The 20,986-nt window shown below is 39.8% G+C and overlaps 1 protein-coding gene across 1 annotated transcript in view; it reads left to right on the top strand.

Moving 5' to 3' along the window:
- SLC1A1 (solute carrier family 1 member 1) overlaps nt 1–19,991 on the top strand; it is a 112,938-nt gene extending 92,947 nt beyond the window's left edge. Inside the window, exons 9-12 of the mRNA XM_021006340.2 lie at nt 3,654–3,776; nt 4,216–4,410; nt 11,403–11,537; nt 18,201–19,991. Coding sequence (XP_020861999.1) covers nt 3,654–3,776; nt 4,216–4,410; nt 11,403–11,537; nt 18,201–18,447 — 700 coding nt within the window. The 3' untranslated portion in view covers nt 18,448–19,991. The remainder of the gene's footprint in view (nt 1–3,653; nt 3,777–4,215; nt 4,411–11,402; nt 11,538–18,200) is intronic.
- Nucleotides 19,992–20,986: the final 995 nt, after the last annotated feature.

Here is a 20,986-nt window from a genome sequence, read left to right as displayed (position 1 = left end):
ATCCTATGAACTCCTATAATTTTTTTCAAACCAGCCTTTCTGGCTATTTATAAAGAAAGAGTTCTGAAACAAGCAAATTCTGAATCTGCTCTTTAATTGCTAAATTGGAAATGGATTATGCTGTGCTAATTGCTGGCTTTGGGGAGAATGAGCTGTTACCAGACTTTATTGCTTGAGGCCTACCAGTTGCTCAGAAATCATTCTCCTAGAACATCTTGTAGGGTTTTAGGGACATTATAAGGAAATACTAGTCTCACTCCTGGCATCTCTTGGCTATTCAAATGCCTTCCAGGGCTTAGTTGTGTTTCTAAAGCCTGTGGTACCCTCTGGGCTATTATACCTGCCTTGCCAATAGAGTTAGCTCACATTCTGTAGTCTCTGAAGTTGCCAAAAGCATTATCTCCACGATAACCCGTTAAGGTTTATATCTCTATTTTAAAGATGAGGACACTGAAGCTCAGAGTGGTTAAATGATGTACCCAAGGTCACCCATTAAGAGAACCAGCATAGTATAGGCCCAAAGGGATGGGGAACCTATGGCCTCGAGGCCACATGAGGCCTTCTAGGTCCTTGGGTGCAGCCTTTTGACTGAGTCCAAGCTTTACAGAACAAATCCTTTTATTAAGGGGATTTTTTCTGTGAAGTTTGGATTCAGTCAAGTGAGAATTCAGTTCACACTTGAGGACCTAAAAGGCTACATGTAGCCTCCAGGCCACAGGTTCCCCACCCCTAGATAGGGGATAAACAACTGACCTCAGAACCAGGAAGACCTGAGTTTAAGTCCCACCACTGACACATGCTGGCCTGTGACCCTGGGACCAGTCACTTAAACATGTGAGTGCTCTGGGCAATTTCTAAGACTGTAAATTACAAAGAAGGTGCTGGTAGAGAGAGGTTCCTAACCTCAGATCTGTCAGTGAAATTACAGGTCCAGTCCCAGGCCCTATCCCTACATGGCAAGGATGTGTCCAAGCCTATCTCCTGACTCTTAAGCCAGAGCCTCTTCTCATCAGGGCACACGATATATGCCTTTCATTCCATGAACCAAAAAGTTCATTTTTACCCTATACATCTTCACTCCAAACAAATGAGAAGATGAGTGAAAGGCTAAATCATACTATCTACCTTTTTATCATTTCTTGAGGTTGCTTGTAATCTCTGCTTTAAGTTCCTTCTGTACAATGAGAAATGGTAACATTTTCAGGCTAGTATAAATGCCACTATTTTAGCTGTAAGGCTTTGGATGAGTCACTTCCCTCTGCCTACAGATTCCCCATCTGTAAAAGAGAATCTTAGAGCAAATTGCCTTTAAGGTCCCTTCTAGCTGTACTGTTCTATTACATATGTAAGCTAGGTGCAAGCTAGGTTTTAATTTGGCTCTAATGATTGCTGCTGTATTAGCCTTGCTATGTTGTGCTGAGGGTTGTTTCCCCAACCTTCCACAAGTCATTCCAACTCTTTAAATCTCAGCTTCCTCGCCTGTGAAGGTGGAATAATACTTGTAACTACCTGCCTCACAGAGCTATTTTGAGAAATTATTAGCCTGGAGTCCATGATTTTTTTCTTCTTTTAAAACATCTTGAAAACTGTTGCAATATATTTTGTCTCCTTTGTAATCATATATATACACACACACACATACACACACACACACACACACACATACACATATAGACTATATATGGCTATATACATGTATATATGTGTATATACATATATATGTACATATATATATATTGCATTCAAAAACACTCTTTTGAGAAAGGGTGCATATGTAGGGCCCCCTAGATAGCCAAATGAGTCCATGTCACAAAAAAGGCTAAGAACTTAAAAGTGGTATTGAAAAACATAAAGTAATACAGAAAAAACAATGTTGTTGTTCAGTCATTTCAGATATCTCCAATTCTTCAGACCCCATCTGGGATTTTCTTAGCAAAGATACTGGAATGGTTTGCCATTTTCTTCTTAGGTCACTTTGCAGATGAGGAAACTGAGGCAAACAAGGTTAAGTGACTTGACCAAGGTCACACAGCTAACAAGTATCTGAGATCAGGTTTGAATTCAAGATGAGTTTCCTGACTCTAGGCCCAGTACTCTATCCCCTGTGCTACCTCGCTGCCTGGAAGAAGAAGAAAATAACTAGTATTTATATATAACACTTTGTTTTGCAAAGCATTTAATGTACATGATCTCATTTGATCCTCACCACAACCATGTGAGTTAGCACTATTGTTATCTTCATTTTGCACATGAGGAAATTCAGGTTAAGAAAGGTTGTAACTTATCAGAGTCACACAGCTAATAAGTGTCTGAGGCAGGATTCGATCTCAGGTCTTCCTGACTACAAGTTCAACACCATTCACTAACCTACCATATTTCACAGAAGCTATTTTTAAAAAATTTTATCTGGACCTGTGATTCATCAGCATAGGGATTGATTAGTGTGCAACAAGCATCCATCTGCCAATACAGATCAGCAACCCATTCTACAACTCACGGAGCTGTCTGGGGTACAATGATTTGCTCATGATTGGTCACACAGCTAATATACGGCAGATGAGATTTGAACCCAGATCTTCTTTACTCCAAGGGTAACCATCTGTCTCCTACCATCTTCTCTGGGAAGCTCTTTCTGCTATTTATCACCATGGTTATTACTGTTATTATTATTATTTTTTTAAAAATCCTCAAGTTCTCAGGCATGAGCTAAGAACTCTGCCTTCAGATCTAATGACTATATCGAGAGCTCTCCAGCTGATTTCATCCTTGCACAAGCAAGGATTTACTTTAAAAGGCTATAGGCTTTAAATGATCACTTTGTTCTGTGTATGTCATCTACTGATTTCTTTTCCCTGTCTCTTCTGTGTCCCTAGATTGTGTAACTCCAGTATTCTAGCCGAAATGAGGATACTTTCTTTGGAAAGGGCTCTAGAGAATGGGACAGAAAAAAAGAGAAGAGTCTCAAAATGTGACACTGTGAAAAACAGGGAATGCCTGAGAGCCTGAAGTCTTCCTCAGGCTATTATGATTGTGTCTGTCTGGATGACAATATACAATAGCATAAAAAGTAGTCAGGAAGTCCTGCGCCCTCAGTCTTGGTTCTTGCCACTAACCAGCCTTGTGACTTTATGGAAGTCACTTAACCTCCACACATAAATTTTCTCTTCCATGAAACAGGGATTGGGGGAGGTGGGGAACTACCCTACTTGCAAGGTTGTTGCGATGATCAAGTGAGATAAGGCATGTGCAAATGTTTACCTAAACTATAGAGTTTCTATATAGATATAAGGAGATATTTGTATTTTGTACTGATAAATAGCCTTGGAGTCAAGATGACCTGGGTTCAAATTCTGTCTCTGAGGTATACTAGGTGTGTGACCTTGGGAAAATCAATTAACTTCTACGTGTCCCCAGACAAATCTTTAAGACTATAAGTTGCTGAGCTGCATTAGTGGAAGGGGTTTTATACACCATTTATCAGTAAAATCATACTTCTGTTTACACATGTATACACGGAGATATACCTACCAGTCCACACACATACATACACATATTCAGAACACTTTAATGCTTTGCTGGATCTGTTATCCCAGTAAAAGTGTGTGCTCCTCCCACCAGCGTTATCTATAAAAACTGTCTCTCTTTGTTTGCAGGCTCGCCATACATTCCATTGTAATCCTCCCACTCATCTACTTTCTAGTTGTACGAAAGAACCCTTTCCGATTTGCCATGGGGATGGCACAGGCACTGCTCACAGCCCTCATGATCTCTTCCAGGTAAATGTAGATATTTAATTTTCCTGGTAACAAATGTGGCCAAAGGGAGTGTCTGAATTTTGTCTTTGTCTATCTGTGCCTTCCTCTATTTTGTAATGGCAGATGCAAAAATGCTATGGTTTTAGAGATAACCTTTAGGCTGAGAAATGATAATATTGGTGCCTCTTGGTAGTGGTCTTGTGTCTATACCTGAGAATATATTTCCTCTCCTACCAAATGTTTTCCCCTTTCCTTGTATGAAACAATTTTTAAGGGTTTTATTGTATTTGTAGGAGGTATAATTAGCACTCTGAATTTTGTTTGCTAGAATTACTGAAGGGTAGGTTTAATGCTTTATACTCTTTAAGGTTAGCCTTCTAGAAGCAAAAAGCCTCAATATTCAAGGAGTATCAGGCTGGCATTCCATAACTATGAACTGGTTTCCCTTTTTGTTGTTCAGCTCAGCAACACTACCTATTACCTTTCGCTGTGCAGAAGAAAAGAACCGAGTGGACAAGAGAATCACCAGATTCGTTCTGCCTGTTGGTGCAACAATCAACATGGATGGAACTGCCCTCTATGAAGCAGTCGCTGCTGTGTTCATTGCACAACTCAATGACTTGGATCTAGACATTGGGAAGATAATCACTATTAGGTGGGGTGAGGGTGTCACGTGAATGTTCATCATTATTACTGGTGAAAGCACCTGTTAAGATAGCTCAAGTATTGAGTAGTCATTCTCCAGTTAAAGATTATGTTCCTTTGGCTTCTATTCTGTCTGCATAGCCTCATCCCCAAGAGTAACCAAAGCTACATATGACAGAACCCTTAAATTCAAGACCTCAGCCGTAGCAGTTTGATCCAAAGGCATCCTCTCTACTGGGTTCAGAGTAGAAATGACCTAAAAGGTTCATTACAATCTAGGGTGTGTCCCATATTCTACATGGGAACAAACAATCCTCCAAGCCTACTCTGTAGTAGAACTGAACTTCTGGGTCGAAAACCTAGTCAAACATCTCCTTCCTCTTTCCAGCCATCTTGGTTTGGTTTTTTTTCAGTCCTTTTTCAGTTGTGTCTGATTCTTCATGACCCCATTTGGTTTTCTTAGCAAAAATATTGGAATGTTGTGCCATTTCCTTCTCCAGCTCATTTTACAGATGAGGAAACTGAGGCAAACAGGGTTAAGTGACTTGTCCAGGGTCACACAGCTAGTAAGTGTCTCAGGCCAGATTTGAACTCAGGAAGATAAGTCTTCCTGACTCCAGGCCCAGCATTCTTTGAACTGGATTCCAAGAGGGCTTTGCAGATGAGAAAACTGAGGCCTTGTATGTGATCACATGACTTATGCAGCAGGACTTAAACCTAAGTGCTGACTCCAAATCTAGTCTTCCATAAGGTGGCTAAGTAAAGTGCCCATTTCTGAGCATCTGTCACTTTCACTCTAGGTGTTCCTTCCTCACCTTGGTTCTACATTTTCCAGGTTCCTCTAATTTTTTACCCTGACTACTAGAGTAGGCCTTGTGCCTAGATTCAAAGCAGCCAAAGTACATACACATTTATTCATCATACTCAAGTCACACACTTAAACTACTGTCAGCCTCTGGCCCCTAGACCAATAATAATATGTGAGACCCACAGTAATTATTCTTTTTTAATCATTGCTGGTTCCACTTGGGAGTTCCTTGACCTCTTTACAGAATCTTATTTGGTATACCATGCATGTAGTAGGTGCTTAATGTTTTCTGAATTGAATTTGTTCCCCTCCCTTTCTAGATCCTCTACCATAGCTAGGTGGTGTGCTAGAGTGCTAAATTTGGAGTCAAGAAGGCTTGAATTCAACTATATCACTTTGGGGGAGTCATTTAACTTTTCTGGGCCTTAGTTTTCTCCTCTATGAAGTAAGGGGGTCTGACCAGACAACCTCTAAGTTCAGGATGCACAGTAGATAGTGCATTGGGCCTAGAGTCAGGAAGAACTGAGTTCAAATCTGGCCTGAGGCATTTATTTGCTGTGTGACCCTAGGCAAGTTACTTAACCTCTGTATGCCTCAGTTTCTTCAACTATAAATATGGACCACAATATCACCCACTTCCCAGAGTTATTATGAGGCTTTAGTGAGAAAATATTTATAAAGTCCTTATCACAGTGCCCACACACATAATAGATACTTAAGGAATGCTAATTTCCTTCCATCCTTCTCTCTTTCTCTCCTTCCTTTCTTTTCTTCTATCCTTCTATCCTTTCTTCCTTCCTCTCTTCTAGCTCTAACTCTATGATCCTAAGATAACTATAAGACCACTGGACAGTTAAGGCCCTCATGGAGGCTCATAAACAAAATTGTGTTTGACATCACAGGGCTTGGACCTTCTGAAAATTACTCTATGTGCCATAGTATTATGAAATAGCTATAAATTCTGCCCAAGTACAATTTTATCTAGGATTGAATCTAAACTAGTGATCAGTTCCATGATCTCTGTATCTCTTCTAATGCACAGTGCTCTTCAGATGTCTAAGTCTCCTTTTCCATAAATGTTTATTAACTAGAATTAAATTCCAGATCCCTAAGTGCCTCCACTCTTAAAATGGTACCTGAGGATATGAAAAAGGCCCTCCAAAAAGTTTTGTTTTCTTCTACTTAAAAAAAACCATCTGAGTCAAAGTGCAATTTATGCACTGAAGCCTCAGAAATCACTTAAAGGTGTTGAGTTTCAAGCCAAAGGAAGTGGCAATCTGGACTTTGTAGGAGCAGGATTAAGGTCAAAGTCAGAATCCTCCTTGACTATATGTACTCTCTCAGTTCCATATCCAACCTCAATCTGCAGAAAATTGTTAATTCTTGACACACCGTGGCTTCCTGCTTGGTGAGCCAAAGCAGTCTAAAATGTGGTTGTGGCCACAAAACTACCCACTTTGGCAAAGCAGTACTGTTATGGGCTCCGTCTAAGTCACCTACCTACCAGGAAGTGGGGAATGTTGAAACTGAAGCAAACCAAAGCCCAGAGTTTGGCTGTGCCTCAGACAGGTGGTCAAGTTGAGCAGTGTTAGCAGAACTCTTGAAATTTTGTAACTCATAGTTCAGGTTTGTGTGTGAAAAGTGCCTCAGTGATACAATAACAACAACATTGCTACAAAGCTTTTTAAGGTTCATATTTGCCATATGGCAAGAGCCATATGGAGGTAGGTAGTTCAAGAATTATTTGTCTCACCCATTTTAGTGATTAAATGGAACTCAAGAGGTGGAATGATTGGTCCATGGTTACATGTCTTAGTGTAAGAGCCAAGGTTCAAACCCAGGGCTCCTGACCGTGTTCTCATTCCATCACACCATACTACTAAAAGTTCCAAAGTGGAGAGGATTTCACATGAGAGGAGCTTGGTGGAAATGAAGTGTCAAATACCAAGTCATTTGATGTATAGGAAGTCTATGGTTTGAAGGGGGAGGTAATTTGGGGGATATAATTTTCTGCCTCTGACTTAGGAATCCCTGGGCCCAACTAAAAACAAGTTCCCACATTAATACTCGTTCTTTCTCACTGGTCCTTTGCTACTGGGCAAAATACACACCCAGATCTTTCATCCTTAAAAAAAAAAATGCCACCTTGCAATCTTACTACTCAGGCTCTCACCTTTTCTCTTTCTAGCCAAATATCTAGAAAGAGTACTCTATGTGGTAGATTGGGAAATGCTGTAGATAATGGTTTTCTGATATTTCAGCCAAGCATTTGATGGCATCTCATTTTATGAACAAGATGGAAAGATGGGTGAATTCAGAAATGGTGGAATTGATGGATGGATGAAAAGGCATTTATTAAGTACTTGCTATGTATCAAGCCTTGAGTCTTTAAGCATCAGGGATACATATACAAAGTTTCCTGTCCTCAAGAAGCTTATATTCTAACAAGAGTGGCAGTATATATAGGGGAGTGCCTTAGAAAGGTACAGGGATGGTTAGTATAGTTATAATGGAATGGATTGACACACCCTTTCCTATAGCAATGGTGGTATTGTTTTGGGGCCAGATGACTAGAAAATATAGCCAGGGAGTCAAGTCAAACATGGATGAGGCCACCTAGAGTACTCCGTGCTATGTAAGGCACTCACTAATTAGAAGAGCAGAAAGCAGTTAATGGGTTGCTACACCTAGGCATGTACCTTCATTCCTGTGCTATTTAACACTTTTATCAAGGGTGTACTTATCACATTTCCAGATGACACTGGGAAGGATGATTTATACGTTGAATAACATGAGGCAGAATCCAAAAAGGTCTCTGCAGGCTAAAACAATGAGCTGGGTCTAATAAGATATAATAATGATGATGATGATGATGATGATAATTGTATATTAATAATAATAATAGCTAGCATGTACATAGTGCTTTACGATTCGCAATGCACTTCACAGGTATTATCTCACTTTATCTTCACAACAACACTAGGAGATAGGTGCTATTATTATCCCTATTTTACAAATAAGGAAACTGAATCAGGCAGAGGTTGTGACTTACCCAGGTCCAAATGGCTAGTGAGTATCTGAGGCTAGATTTGAACTCAGATCTCCCCGATTCCATTCCAGCACTCTATCCACTTCACCACCTAGCTTCCCTCCCTGCTAAAAAAATCCTATACTTAGCTTTGAAAACATCAACTGTATAGATATGAAATGGGTGAGGTATGGCTTTCTTCTGGAAGGAAGCTTGTAGGTAGAGAGAGTGAACTAGGAGGCTGCAGAGTAACTCAGTATGAGTCAATAGTGCAAGATGCAGCCAAAAATTTTTATCAAGACCTAAGGCTGCCCTGAGAGGAAGAGTATCCAGAAGGAAGAGATTACTGTTCTGTTTTGCCCTTATCAGACTGCATCTGAATGCCATATGCAGTCCCAGGAGCCACGTTTTAGAAGTGTGTGGATAAGTCAAAGGATTCCCCAATTAGACTGTGAGCAAGGACTTTTACCTTCCTATGATCATCCCCAGTGCTTAATAACAGTGCCTGGCACATGCTAGGTGCTCAATCAATCCTGACTGACAAGAATGTGGAGGGGCCTCTGAAACACGCTGTCAGAGGATCCACTAGGGGAGGGGGAATGGTCATATTGAGCCTATAGAAGACAATACTTAGGAGAAACCTGCTGGATGTCTTCAAGTCAGACGAAGAGGAATCTGACTTGTCAGACCTCATCCCAAAGAGCAGAACTTAAAGCAATGAGTGGAAAGTGTACAGGGACCTAGTTAGGCTAGACCAAAGGAAAAAACTGCTTAGAAAATTAGGCAAAAGTGGGATGGGCCGCCTTGGAAGGCAATGGGTTTCCCTCACTAGAAACCTTTAAGTAAAGTCTGGATGTGATTGCTGGTTGGATATGTTGTAAGAGATTCTCCACCAAGTAAGGGCTTGTTTAAATAGTCTCCAGGCGTGCCTTTTAACTCTGAAATTCTGCATGGCTAGAGCACCAGACTTGCAGTCAGGAAGACCTGAGTTCAAATCTGGATTCAGACAGTCACTAGCAGTGTCATCCTGGGCAGGTAACTTAGCCCATCTGCCTCAGTTTCCTCCTCTACAAAATGGAGAGAATAATAGTATCTACCCCTCAGGGTTGCAATGAGGATTAAATGAGATAATAATCATAAAGCTCTTTGCAAACTTTTAAGTGCTTTATAAACAGCATTGTTATTATTTTTTGTTATAACTATGTCTACCTTTCAACACTTTGCATACTATTTTCTAATTCACTAAAAAGTTCACTCTCCAGCATTACTAATGACTTTCTCTTAACCAAATCCAGTTGACTTTTTTCCATCCTCACTGTCTTGCAGCATTTTACACTAGGCTGTTTCCCTGTCTCTGGACACTTTCTCATCCATGACTTCTGTGACATTGTGCTTTGGGGGGGGGGGTTCCCATCCTATTTCTCTTTCTCTATCTCTGTTTATTCTGCATTCTTTTCCTTTCCTCCTGATGTGACTGTCTCCCAATGATCTGTCTTTGGCCCTCTTTTATTCACTCTATACTATATCTTGTCATCACTTTCATTACTTACCACTAAGTAAACACTTCTGTACACTAGGTAGAATTAACAGCTATTTAGCAATGCAAGGACCCAAAGGTCACCTTACAGGCAAATCAAAATACTGATGATTTCAAGCACATAAAACTGTGGGCAGCTAGGTGGTGCAGTGTATAGAGCTCTGGCCTTGGAGTTAGGAGGACCTGAGTTCAAATCCAGCCTCAGACACATAACACTTACAAGCTGTGTGACTCTGGGCAAGTCAACCCCAATTGCCTCACTAAAATTTTAAAAAAAATTTTTTGAATCAAGTATATAAAACCTGGTGTATGCTTTCTTGTGATGTTGCCAAATCATTCTTCCTGTCTACTAGTTGTATGGCAGGTTAAACAATTCACATCTCAGTTTGTTCATCTATAAAATAGGGACAATACTTGCAATTCACTACCTAATGGAGTTGTTAGGAAAGTATCTTGTGAACTTTACCAAGTGAACCAATGAATGAAAGGAAATGTATTTATTAAACATTTCTTATGTGCTAAGCTCTGGGGATACAAATTCTTTTTTTTGGGGGGGTGGTAGGGTAGAGTACTAATTACCAAATTCCTGTAAGGCCAAGCCATGAAACTTTCAGGGCAGCTAGGTGGCAGCTAGAGTGCTGGGCCTGAAGTCAGGAAGACTCATCTTCATGAGTTCAAATGTGACCTCAGACACTAGCTGTGTGACCCTGTACAAGTCATTGAACCCTGTTTCCTTCAGTTTCCTCATCTATAAAATGAGCTGGAGAAGGAAATGGCAAATCACTCCAGTACCTTTGCCAAGAAAACCCCAAATGGGGTCACGAGGAGCTGGACACAACCAAACAACAATATGAACCTTTCTCTGACCATATCAGCAAGATATTATTTCCCTTTCCTCTAGAACTCCATTTGATGCCTATATTCTGCCTTGCACTGTAGGTATTCATGCTACTTACCTTGTTTCCTGTACAAGATCATTCTGCTCCTGAGGGCAGAGGCAGGGACTAATCCCTCTTCCTATGTCCCTACAGAGTCACATACATAGTTAGCAGTCATGAACTTTTCTCAGTTTGATTTGGGAAAGAAGTTGCAACAATAGTCAGGTGTAAGACAGCGAGCCTTAAAAGGAAGATTACAGTTCTTTTTTAAAAAATTAATTTATTTTGAATTATCAACAATCACTTCCATAAGCTTTTGAGTTTTAAATTTTTCACTCCCTCCTTCCCCACCTCCCTCCCCAAGACAGCACACAATTTGATATAGGCTACACATATACATTCCTATTAAACATTTTCGAATTAGTCATGTTGTAAGGAAGAATTAGAACCAATAGGAGGAATCACCAGAAAGAGGAAACAAAACATAACAGAAGGAAAAAAAAATAGTAAATGCTTCGATCTGCATTCAAACTCCATAGATCTTCTAGCATTTTCCATCACAAGGCCTCTGGAGACATCTTAGATTCTTGTATTGCTGGGAAGGGTTAAGTTTACCCATATTAGTCATCGCACAACGTGGCTGTTATTGTGTACAATGTTCTCCTGATTCTGCTCACTTCACTCAGCATCAGACCATACAAGGAAGATTACAACCCTAACTCCTTTTCTTGTGTTTATGTTTTGGCCACAGTGTCACAGCAACAGCAGCCAGCATCGGAGCTGCAGGAGTGCCCCAGGCAGGGCTAGTCACCATGGTCATTGTACTGAGCGCTGTTGGCCTGCCAGCTGAAGACGTCACCCTCATCGTCGCTGTCGACTGGCTTTTGTGAGTCGCACATCTCTGACTTGAAACTAATTAAAGTAATCTTACTGTCCTTAACAAGGTCGGAGGGCAAGTTTTTCTAAACGTGCCTACATCTATTCTCTTTCAAGATGACCCAAGGAGCCATGTGCTGCTCTTTTAATTTTTTTCTGACCAGGCCACCTGATAAAGTGCTTAAAAATTAACTCATCATAATAAAGTTGAGTGCTGATTTTAAAATGCCAATAAATAGTATCACATTTTCTCATCTGATATGGTTATGCCCCAGGTTAGCTGTTGGGCAGGGGACAAAAAGACAGATAGTAGTGAGATTAGTGACTATCCATGGTCTCACATCTATACCCAAGGTGCCTCGCCTACCTAGTCCCAGACCTTAACAAACCTATTGATCATAACATTTTAAAGCCTGAAGGGTCATAGGAATTACTGCATAAAAGGGGCCTTAGAGGTCATCTAGTCTAACTCCTTCAGTTTATTGATGAGGAAAGTGAGACACAGAAAGGACCAATGACTTACCGCAAGGTCACATAGGAAGCGTGTGGCAGAGCAGGGATCCAAACCTGGGACTTCTGGTTATAAATGCAGTGTTCTGTCTGCTTTATGACATTAGACTCTAGTTCAATTCCTTCATTTTACAGAAGTGGAAACTGAGTCCTTAAAAAGGCAAGGGCCTTGCACATTATCACATATTGTACAGCAAAGGCAGGACTCAAACCCAGGGCTTCTGCCTCTAAATATAATACTCTTTCCATGACACAGCGACTGCCTCTTCTACAAACACAACCCCCCAGAGTCTGAGTAATTCAGCAGGAGGCTGGACTCCCTTATGGGGATGTTGCAATACAAAGCTCCATACCAGTCCTGTTTCTACCTGTTTGGGGACTTCAGGGATTGAGTAGAACTAGCCAGGCTGCCACAGAGAAGAGATGTGTTTTGCAGTATTCTATAAGGAATATGGGCAGCTAGGAGGTACAGTGGCCAGAATGCCAGCCTTGAGTCAGGAGGACTCATCTTCCTGAGTTCAAATCTGGCCTCAGACACTTACTAGCTATGTGATCCTGGCAAGTCACTTAACTCTGTTTGCCTCAGTTTCCTCATCTGTAAAATGACCTGGAGAAGGAAATGGCAAATCGCTCCAGTATCTTTACTAAGAAAACCCCAAATGGTATCATGAAGAGTTGGACCTGACTGAAAATCAACTGAACAACATAAGGAATATAGGATCAGAAATCTAGAACTGGAAGAGAGTTCTCAGGCCACTCATTTTTACATGTTGTCTTCTCTCATCAGAATGTAATCTCTCTAAAGGGTAAAGACTGTTTTTCTTTCTTCTTTTATTTGTATTTCCAGTGCTTAGCACCATGCCTGGCACATAGCAAAGGGTTTAATAAATGTTTTTTTGACTTGACTTGACATTAATTGCAGCCTGATCATTTTACAGATAAGAACACTTGAACTTCAGTGACTTTCCCAAAGCAACATGAGTAGTAAAGGTCAGAGGCAGAATTAAACCAGATCTTCCAATTCCAGAACGTAGTCATCTCTCTTTGCTTGTCCCACTCATTACCCGTGGCATTCATTTCTAAAACAGTTAAAAATAGAAAGCTGCCAATTGACCCAAAGGAGGGTCAATCAATCATTGACAATATGCTCTAGACAATAGTCTAGACTGTGCATAAATGCATTATTTGTGAGCATTAACTAATTCGGTCCACTGCAGTTTTCACAAGAATGGGGCTTTGTCCAACTCTTGGCAGCCAAGGTAGTTCACTTTTCTCTGAAGCTTCAAGATTCGTCACTCTCTGAGGATTCAAATTCCTTGAATGATCTGGGTGTGTTTAACTTGGAAAAGAGAAAACTTAGACAGGGCATGATAGCTGTGTTCAAGTATTTGGTTTTTTATCCTTTTTTAAAAAAAACTTATTTAGTATTTTATTTTTCCCAGTTACATGTAAAAACAATTTTTACATTCGTTTTTAAAACTTTGAGTTCCTAATTCTTTCCCTTCCTCCCTCCCCATTGAGAAGGTAAACAATTTGATATAGGTTATATATGTGCAATCATGTAAAACATTTCCACAATAGTGGAGAAAAAACATAGACCAAAAAAAAAACTTCAAGAAAAAGTAAAAGAAGTATGCTTCAATCTGTATTCAGACACCATCAGTTCTTTCTCTGGGGATGGATACCATTTTTCATCATAAGTCCTTCAGAGTTGTCTTGGATCATTGTATTGCTGAGGATTGCTAAGTCATTCATATCTGATCATCTTACAATATTACTGTTACTTTGTACACAGTACATTTCACTTTGCATCAGTTCACATAAGTCTTTCCAGGTTTTTCTGAAAGAATCTGCTAATCATTTCTTATAGCATAATAGCATTCCATCATAATCACATAACACAATTTGTTCAGCCATTCCCCATTTGATGGGTATCCCCTCAATTTCCAATTTTTTGCCACCAGAAAAGAGCTGCTATAAATATTTTTGTACGTATAGGTCCTTTTCCTTTTTATTTTTTATCTCTTTGAGGATACAGACCTAGTAGTGGCACTGCTAGATAAAAGGGTATGCATGGTTTCATAGCCCTTTGGTCATAGTTCCAAATTGCTCTACAGAATGGTTGGATCATTTCACAACTCCACCAAAAGTGCATTAAAGTCTCATTTTTCCCATATCCCCTCCAACATTTTCCATTTTCCTTCTCTGTCCTATTAACCAATGAAGGTGTGAGGTAGTTTGTTTTAATTTGCATTTCTCCAATTAATAGTTATAGAATTTTTTCTGTCTATAGATAGATTTGATTATTCATCTGAAAACTTTCATATCTTTTTATCATTTATCAATTGGGAAATGGCTCTTATTTTTATAAATTTGACTCAGTTCTCTATATGTTTGAGAAATGAGGCCTTTATCAGAAAAACTTGCTTCAGAATTTTTTTCACAATTCATATTGCCAACTGTAGTTCCCTCCATCCCATCTCCCCTCCTGTTTATTCTGTTCTCTCTCTCTTCTTTTACCCTGTCCCTCTTCAAAAGTGTTTTGCTTCTGAATACCCCCTCTCCCAATCTGCTCTCCCTTCTCTCACCCCCCTTCTCTCATCCCCTTCCCCCTACTTTCCTGTTGGGTAAGATAGAATTCCATACCCAATTGAATGTGTATGTTATTCCCTCCTTAAGCCAAATCTGATGAAAGTAAGGTTCACTCATTCCCTCTCACCTCCTCCCTCTTCCCCTCCACTGTAAAAGCTTTTTCTTCCCTCTTTCATGTGAGATAATTTACCCCATTCTCCCTCTTCATTTCCCTTTCTGTCTTCAAGTATTTAAAAGACTGGCATGTCTCTCTCCTCCTCCCACCCCTCCCCTCAGAGCAGAGCTAGGAATAAGAAGTGGAAATAGCAAAGAGGTGGATCTAGGTTTGATGTCAGGAAAAATGTCCTACCGGTCCAAACTATACAAAAATAGAATGCTCTTCCCCATAAGGTGATGGGAGGTTTTCCACTAGTCAGGTATGTAGTCCTGATGATTCTTGTTCAGGTACAGATTGGCCTGGATGGCCTCTGAGCTCCTTTATTACTGGAGACTGATTCTGTGAAAGCCCTAGAATCTCCTGTTTCCTCTAACACCAGACCTTTTCTATTCTGCTTTGCCAACATTTCTCACATGCATCCCTTTCTCTCCATTCACATGTGGTTCAGCCCTTATCACCTCCCCCTGGACCATGCCAACAGGCTCCTAATTGGTCTCCCTTTGTCCAGACTCTGCACACTCTAATCCATTTTACACACAGCTGCCACAGTGATGTTCCTACCGTATGGTTCTGACCTTGTCGTTCCCCTGCTTAAAAAGCTCCAGTTGTTCTCTTTGGCCTCTCCAATTAAATACAAACACTTCCATTTGGCATTTGAGCCCTTTGCAATCCAACTGTGGCCTACCTTTCCAGGCTTATTACATACTGCTCCCCTTCACACACTCTGTTCTGCAGCCAAACTGGCCTGTTTGCTATTTCTCATGCATGATTTTCCATCTCCCGTGGTCATACCTTTACACAAGCTGTGCACCATTCTGGGAATACACACCTTCCTTACCTGTACTCCTTAGAATTCCTAGCATCCTTCAAAGCTCAGACCAGGAGACAGTATTTTTTTTTCTTTTCTTTTTTTCTACTTAATAGCATTTTGGTTTTTTTCCAATTACATGTAAAGATAGTTTTCAGCATTCCCTTTTATAAGATTTTCAGTTCCAAATTTTTTTCTGCCCTCTCCCTCCCAAGATTGGCAAGCAATCTGATATAGGCTATACATGTACAATCATGTTAAACATATTTCCACATTAATCATGTTGTAAAAGAAGAATCAGAACAAAAGGGGAAAACCATGAGAAAGAAAAAAGAGAGAAAATAGTATGTTTCAATCTGTATTCAGACTCCATAGTTCTTTCTCTGGATGTGGGTAGCATTTTCCACCATGAGTCTGTTGGAATTGTCCTAAGACAATTATTGTATTGCTGAAAAAAGCTAAGTCTGTCAAAGTTGGTCATCTCACAATGTGTACCTTACTGTGCCCAATGTTTCCAGGAGACATTGTTTCTTTTCTTTTTTCTTTTTTTTTTTTAGGCAATTGGGGTTAAGTGACTTGCCCAGGATCACACAGCTATTAAGTGTCAAGTGTTTAGTCTGAGGCTGGATTTGAACTCAGGTCCTCCTGACTTCAGAGCCTGTGTTCTATCCACTGTGCCACCTAGCTGACCCCAGGACATACTTGTAACAAGAAGCCTTTCATCATTCTAATTTTCAGTGCTTCCCTCCCTTCAAAAAAAAATTTTTTTGTATTTATTTTGACTGTATTTTGTAATTACTTGCATGTGTATATGTTGTTTTCCCCAGTAGAATGTAACTCCTTGAAGTGTTTTATATTTGTATTTGTATCTTCAAGCTTTAGCACATAGTAGGCTCATAATACATATTTACTTGTCTAGCCCACATATGCCTGCATTGATATTGGACACTGTAATGGGCAATTCATAATAACTAATGAAACAATCTAAGCATAGATGAATTATTAGGTAGGCATCCAAAAGAATGGGTCAGTGAACTCCCTAGTTAGTCCAAAAACCCTGAATATAGAGTAAAGCAGATTTTTATACCCCTCAAAATTAAATAAGTCCATAAAATCCAATTAATTATTACAAAAATAATTAACCAGAATACAAAATAAGGTAATCTAATTTCTAATTGGAGGAAAGTTTAGGGGCTTTCCAAGTTGGGAGGAGAGTAAGTTTTGGTCCAGTTGAGAAGGGGACAAGTAGGTTTTGGGATCCTCTGTTTATAAAATGAAAAGATATTGATTAATTACATCCACCCACATGTATGAAACATATAATCTAAACATATAATCTACCAGAAAAACAACAAAAATGGAAAACACATGTAGTAGCATTAGATGGAGTCAGTGTTCAAAGATAAAATCTGATTTGTCCTTCTGATTCTCACACTAAACAAATTGCATTTTGTGTGTGGTCTTCATTTTATCTTATCACATAGTAGATATGATATAGTAGAAAGAACACTGGAGTTAGCGTTTGGGATGCCTGAGTTCAAGTGTGGGAAGATTGGTATTGGCCTACTAACTTTTTTGTTTCATTTTCTGAGTGGGTGAGGATCAGGGAGCAGAGCCAAGTCAGGGTGTTAGCACACGCTAAACAAGGTTTGGGAACTGTGCTTTAAGCCAACATTAGAACACATGCAAATTAAATATGAGCATAGAAGAGGGAACATCTCTTGGACCCTCAGTTTTCTGATCTATAAACTAACAACCCTATGTAAGTGTGAATATAATAGAGTACAGCTTTCTAGCATTAAAATTGTATTTATTTTTTTAAGTGTTAAAAAGTATCCTTCCTGCATATTATAATGTAGGCAGTTAACTACCTTTAGTCACAGCTTTATGGAGAAGCCATGTCTTCAGTGTGTTTCAGTAACTAAGTCTATTGGTCTAATCCTGAAACCTTAATATATACCCTTTTACTTCTGCTCCAGTCAATTTATCAACAAATATTTGCTAAATACCTACTACGTGCACTCTTCCAGGGACTGGGGATATAAAAGTGAAAAAAAGAGAAGAAGAAACAGACCCTGCCCTCATGGAGCTTACAATCTAATGGGGGAGAGGGGACAGACACATATATATATAAGCATATACAAAGCAGGGGCAGCTAGATGGCACAGTAGATAGTGTGTCAGACCTGGAATCAGGAAGACTTATCCTCCTGAATTCAGATCTGACCTTAGACACTTACTAGCTGTGTGACCCTGGGCAAGTCGCTCAGTTTCCTCCTCTGTAAAATGTAACTTTGGAGAGAATAGTTTCAGTCAAACAATGAGAGATTACCCCAAAATGAATTGGCTTGCTTCAGGAGGTAAAGTGCTCCCTGTCATTAATGGCCTTCAAACAAAAGTCAGATAGCTCCCTATCAGGTACTTTGTAGAAGGAATCCTCTTTCAGGCACAAGTTGAACAAAATGGCCATTGAGATCTGTTCCAACTCTAAAATTCTCAGATTTTCCAGCTTGAGTGGAAACTGAATAGTATAGTGTCCTTTCACATTCTTCAAACTGAGATAAAACAAAAAAAAAATCTGTCTAACCCAAGGGCTCTCTCTTCTAGGGACCGGTTCAGGACCATGGTGAATGTCCTTGGTGATGCATATGGAACGGGAATTGTAGAGAAGCTTTCTAAAAAAGAGCTAGAGCAGATGGACGTCACATCTGAAGTCAACGTTGTGAACCCCTTTGCCTTGGAATCCACAATACTTGACAATGAAGATGCAGAGACCAAGAAATCTTATGTCAATGGAGGCTTTGCCATAGACAAATCTGACACTATCTCATTTACTCAGACTTCACAGTTCTAGAGCCCCTTCCATACCCAGAGCTGGGAACATTTCAGGACATCACCACAAGAGGGATCTCTCAGCAAATTCAAATATAATTAAGAGGGGGTAAAAAGCAATTAGCCAACCTGAGTGCTTTTGATTTGATACCCAGACTTCCAGATTACTTCCTATATTGGACACTCAGCCTTTGCTTCAGAAAGTAGAGGAAGAAAGAGGGAGAAAAAAGGGTAGAGGGATTAAGAGAGGAGTTAAATGATCTGTATTTTTAAAAATTATCACTGATGGAATTTGGAAGTATGTAAACTAGTGACTGTTGTAATCACAGCCATAAAATGGAACAAAGATCGTTCAGTTATCTCGGAATAATTTTTCACCTTTTTTTTTATTCTTCTGCCATTCTGAGCCCAAGACTTTATTTGAACTCTCCTTTGATACATGTTTTCATTTGCTTAACACATTCTTCTTTTTTCCTTTTTTTTTTTTTTGGCAGATTATACTGCATCCAAATAGTCCACTGGATAATGTGCCAAATTTTCCATTTTGCACTTGTCGGAAGCAAATAACTTTGGAAAGAAAACAGACCAGCAGAGTCCTGCAATAAACATTTTAAGATGGGGGGGGGTCTTGTTTTGTGTTTTAAAAGTACTGTGTTGGAAATCTAGGAACTATTAACACTACTACCACAACCATGTTCATTATCAAGAGGTCTATTATATACAAATATTCATTTTTTTCATAGAGTTGCCAGAAGTCAAAATTTAACTATCAATGTGGAATAAATATTCTCCTTGTTCTTCAAAAGTAATTACAAAGCCACTGTTAATAAACGTGGAAGGCATGTGAGCATTCCCATCAGGGGCACAGAAGAAAGAAGTCAGTCTGGCTCTTACTGTACCGTCTCTGTGCACGAGCCCTATGACAAATGGAGGGAATGAAGATGACCAGAGGTGGCCCAACCAATGTTTTAGGACTTCTAGAATTTATTGCTAGAGAGGAAAATCCCTTCATCTCTGCTCTGTAGAAGACGATAAGACAGTATACCACAAAGCCACTCACAGGCTAGATGAATTTTTAACTTTCTTATTTCTTAGATCCCAGAGCCCTGGCTTCTTTGTCTTTTTGCATCCATCCAGGTCTGAATGAAAGGGCCAAGCTGCATCAACCAAGCTATATTTTACGAAATGTCCTGGATTGAACAAACCAGGAGGACCAGAAAAGGACTGTGTCCACGATGGATTTCCACAGAGAAGGAGCTCCATAGCATCCAATGTTTGTATGCAATACCCCAGGGAAGTGTCTTCCATTCTTTGATCCTCATTATTCTTCCTTGGGGAGCTGTCCAGCTGTACTGGTCATCATTCTCCTGAAGCATAAGGAAGCTCATGCTTTGACTGTCCTCCATTTGTAAATAATGCTTAGCATAAAACTGCACTTACACTGTTGTCCAAAATAATCAAGTTTCTGCAGTATTAGTCCATTTCAACCTACGCTTTTGTATTTAACAAAATCAGGAAATGTGCCAAAGAAACAACGAAAAGAAAATAAATGTGGGTATAGACTGACTGCACCTTAAATTAAGTTCGTGAGATAAAAAAAAAAATACTGTATGTAATCCCAGCACCAGAAAATCTCCAGTGTGATGCTCTGTCAACTTTGGAATCCCAGTATCAGTGTTGTTTATATGAAATAAAGCTCGCTCTCTCTCTCTAAACAAAGAAAAGTTGACCTTAGAATAACTTCCCCTACCTGGACCATGAACTCACTGATTAGTAACACTGAGATTTCTAGGGTTGTTTATTAACTGGGGATCTTCTTTGTTTTGGAGTCAGTTTGTAATCAGCTTCCTAACTGCTCTGTGCTGCTATTAACTCATAAACAAGAATGATGTTGCCATTCCAATATAAATAAATTATCTCCTTCAACCTTTCCCCCCACCCCTTCCTTCCCTTTTCCACTTATTTATTTAGAGAGATAAAGGTAAATCATTTCTTTTTTATATAGGGTCATAGATCTAAATCCAGAAGGGACCTTAGAAGTCATCTAGTCCAATATCCTTATTTTACAGTAAAGGAAACTGAGGCCCAAAGTCACAAGGAGGAAGTATCAGAGCCGGAGTCTGAACCAGGGTCTCTTACTCCAAAGCCAGTGTTCTTTCTAAACTGTTCTATTCTTTTCTATCTACCTACCACCACTCTCTCTACTTATCTACCATATAATCTCATGCAACCAAAAAAGATGCTGACAAAGTAATTGTAGATTAAAAGCCTGATGACTCACACAGAACACCTAGCTGTATGTTAGCATATAAATAGCAACACAAAATACAAAGCAATTCAAAATACATAGCACTTTCTTGGGCAAACCCTTGTAGTTTATCTCATTTGGTCCTCACAAGGGCCTTGTCAAGTAAGTAATGCAGACATTATTAGCCCAGTGTTACAGATGATGGGCTCAAGGGGGGTATGTCTATGAGGGCAGAGCTAGGAAATAGAGGAGCTGGGATTGGAACCCAGGCCTTCTGACTCCTAAGTCAAGCTCTCTTCCCACTACATGTTAC

Source organism: Phascolarctos cinereus, unplaced genomic scaffold (assembly GCF_003287225.1).
Source record: "Phascolarctos cinereus isolate Bilbo 61053 unplaced genomic scaffold, phaCin_HiC Scaffold_4;HRSCAF=312, whole genome shotgun sequence".
NCBI classification, from domain to species: domain Eukaryota; kingdom Metazoa; phylum Chordata; class Mammalia; order Diprotodontia; family Phascolarctidae; genus Phascolarctos; species Phascolarctos cinereus.
Note: the sequence above shows the minus strand (reverse complement) of the source record. Positions and strands in the feature narration are given on the sequence as shown.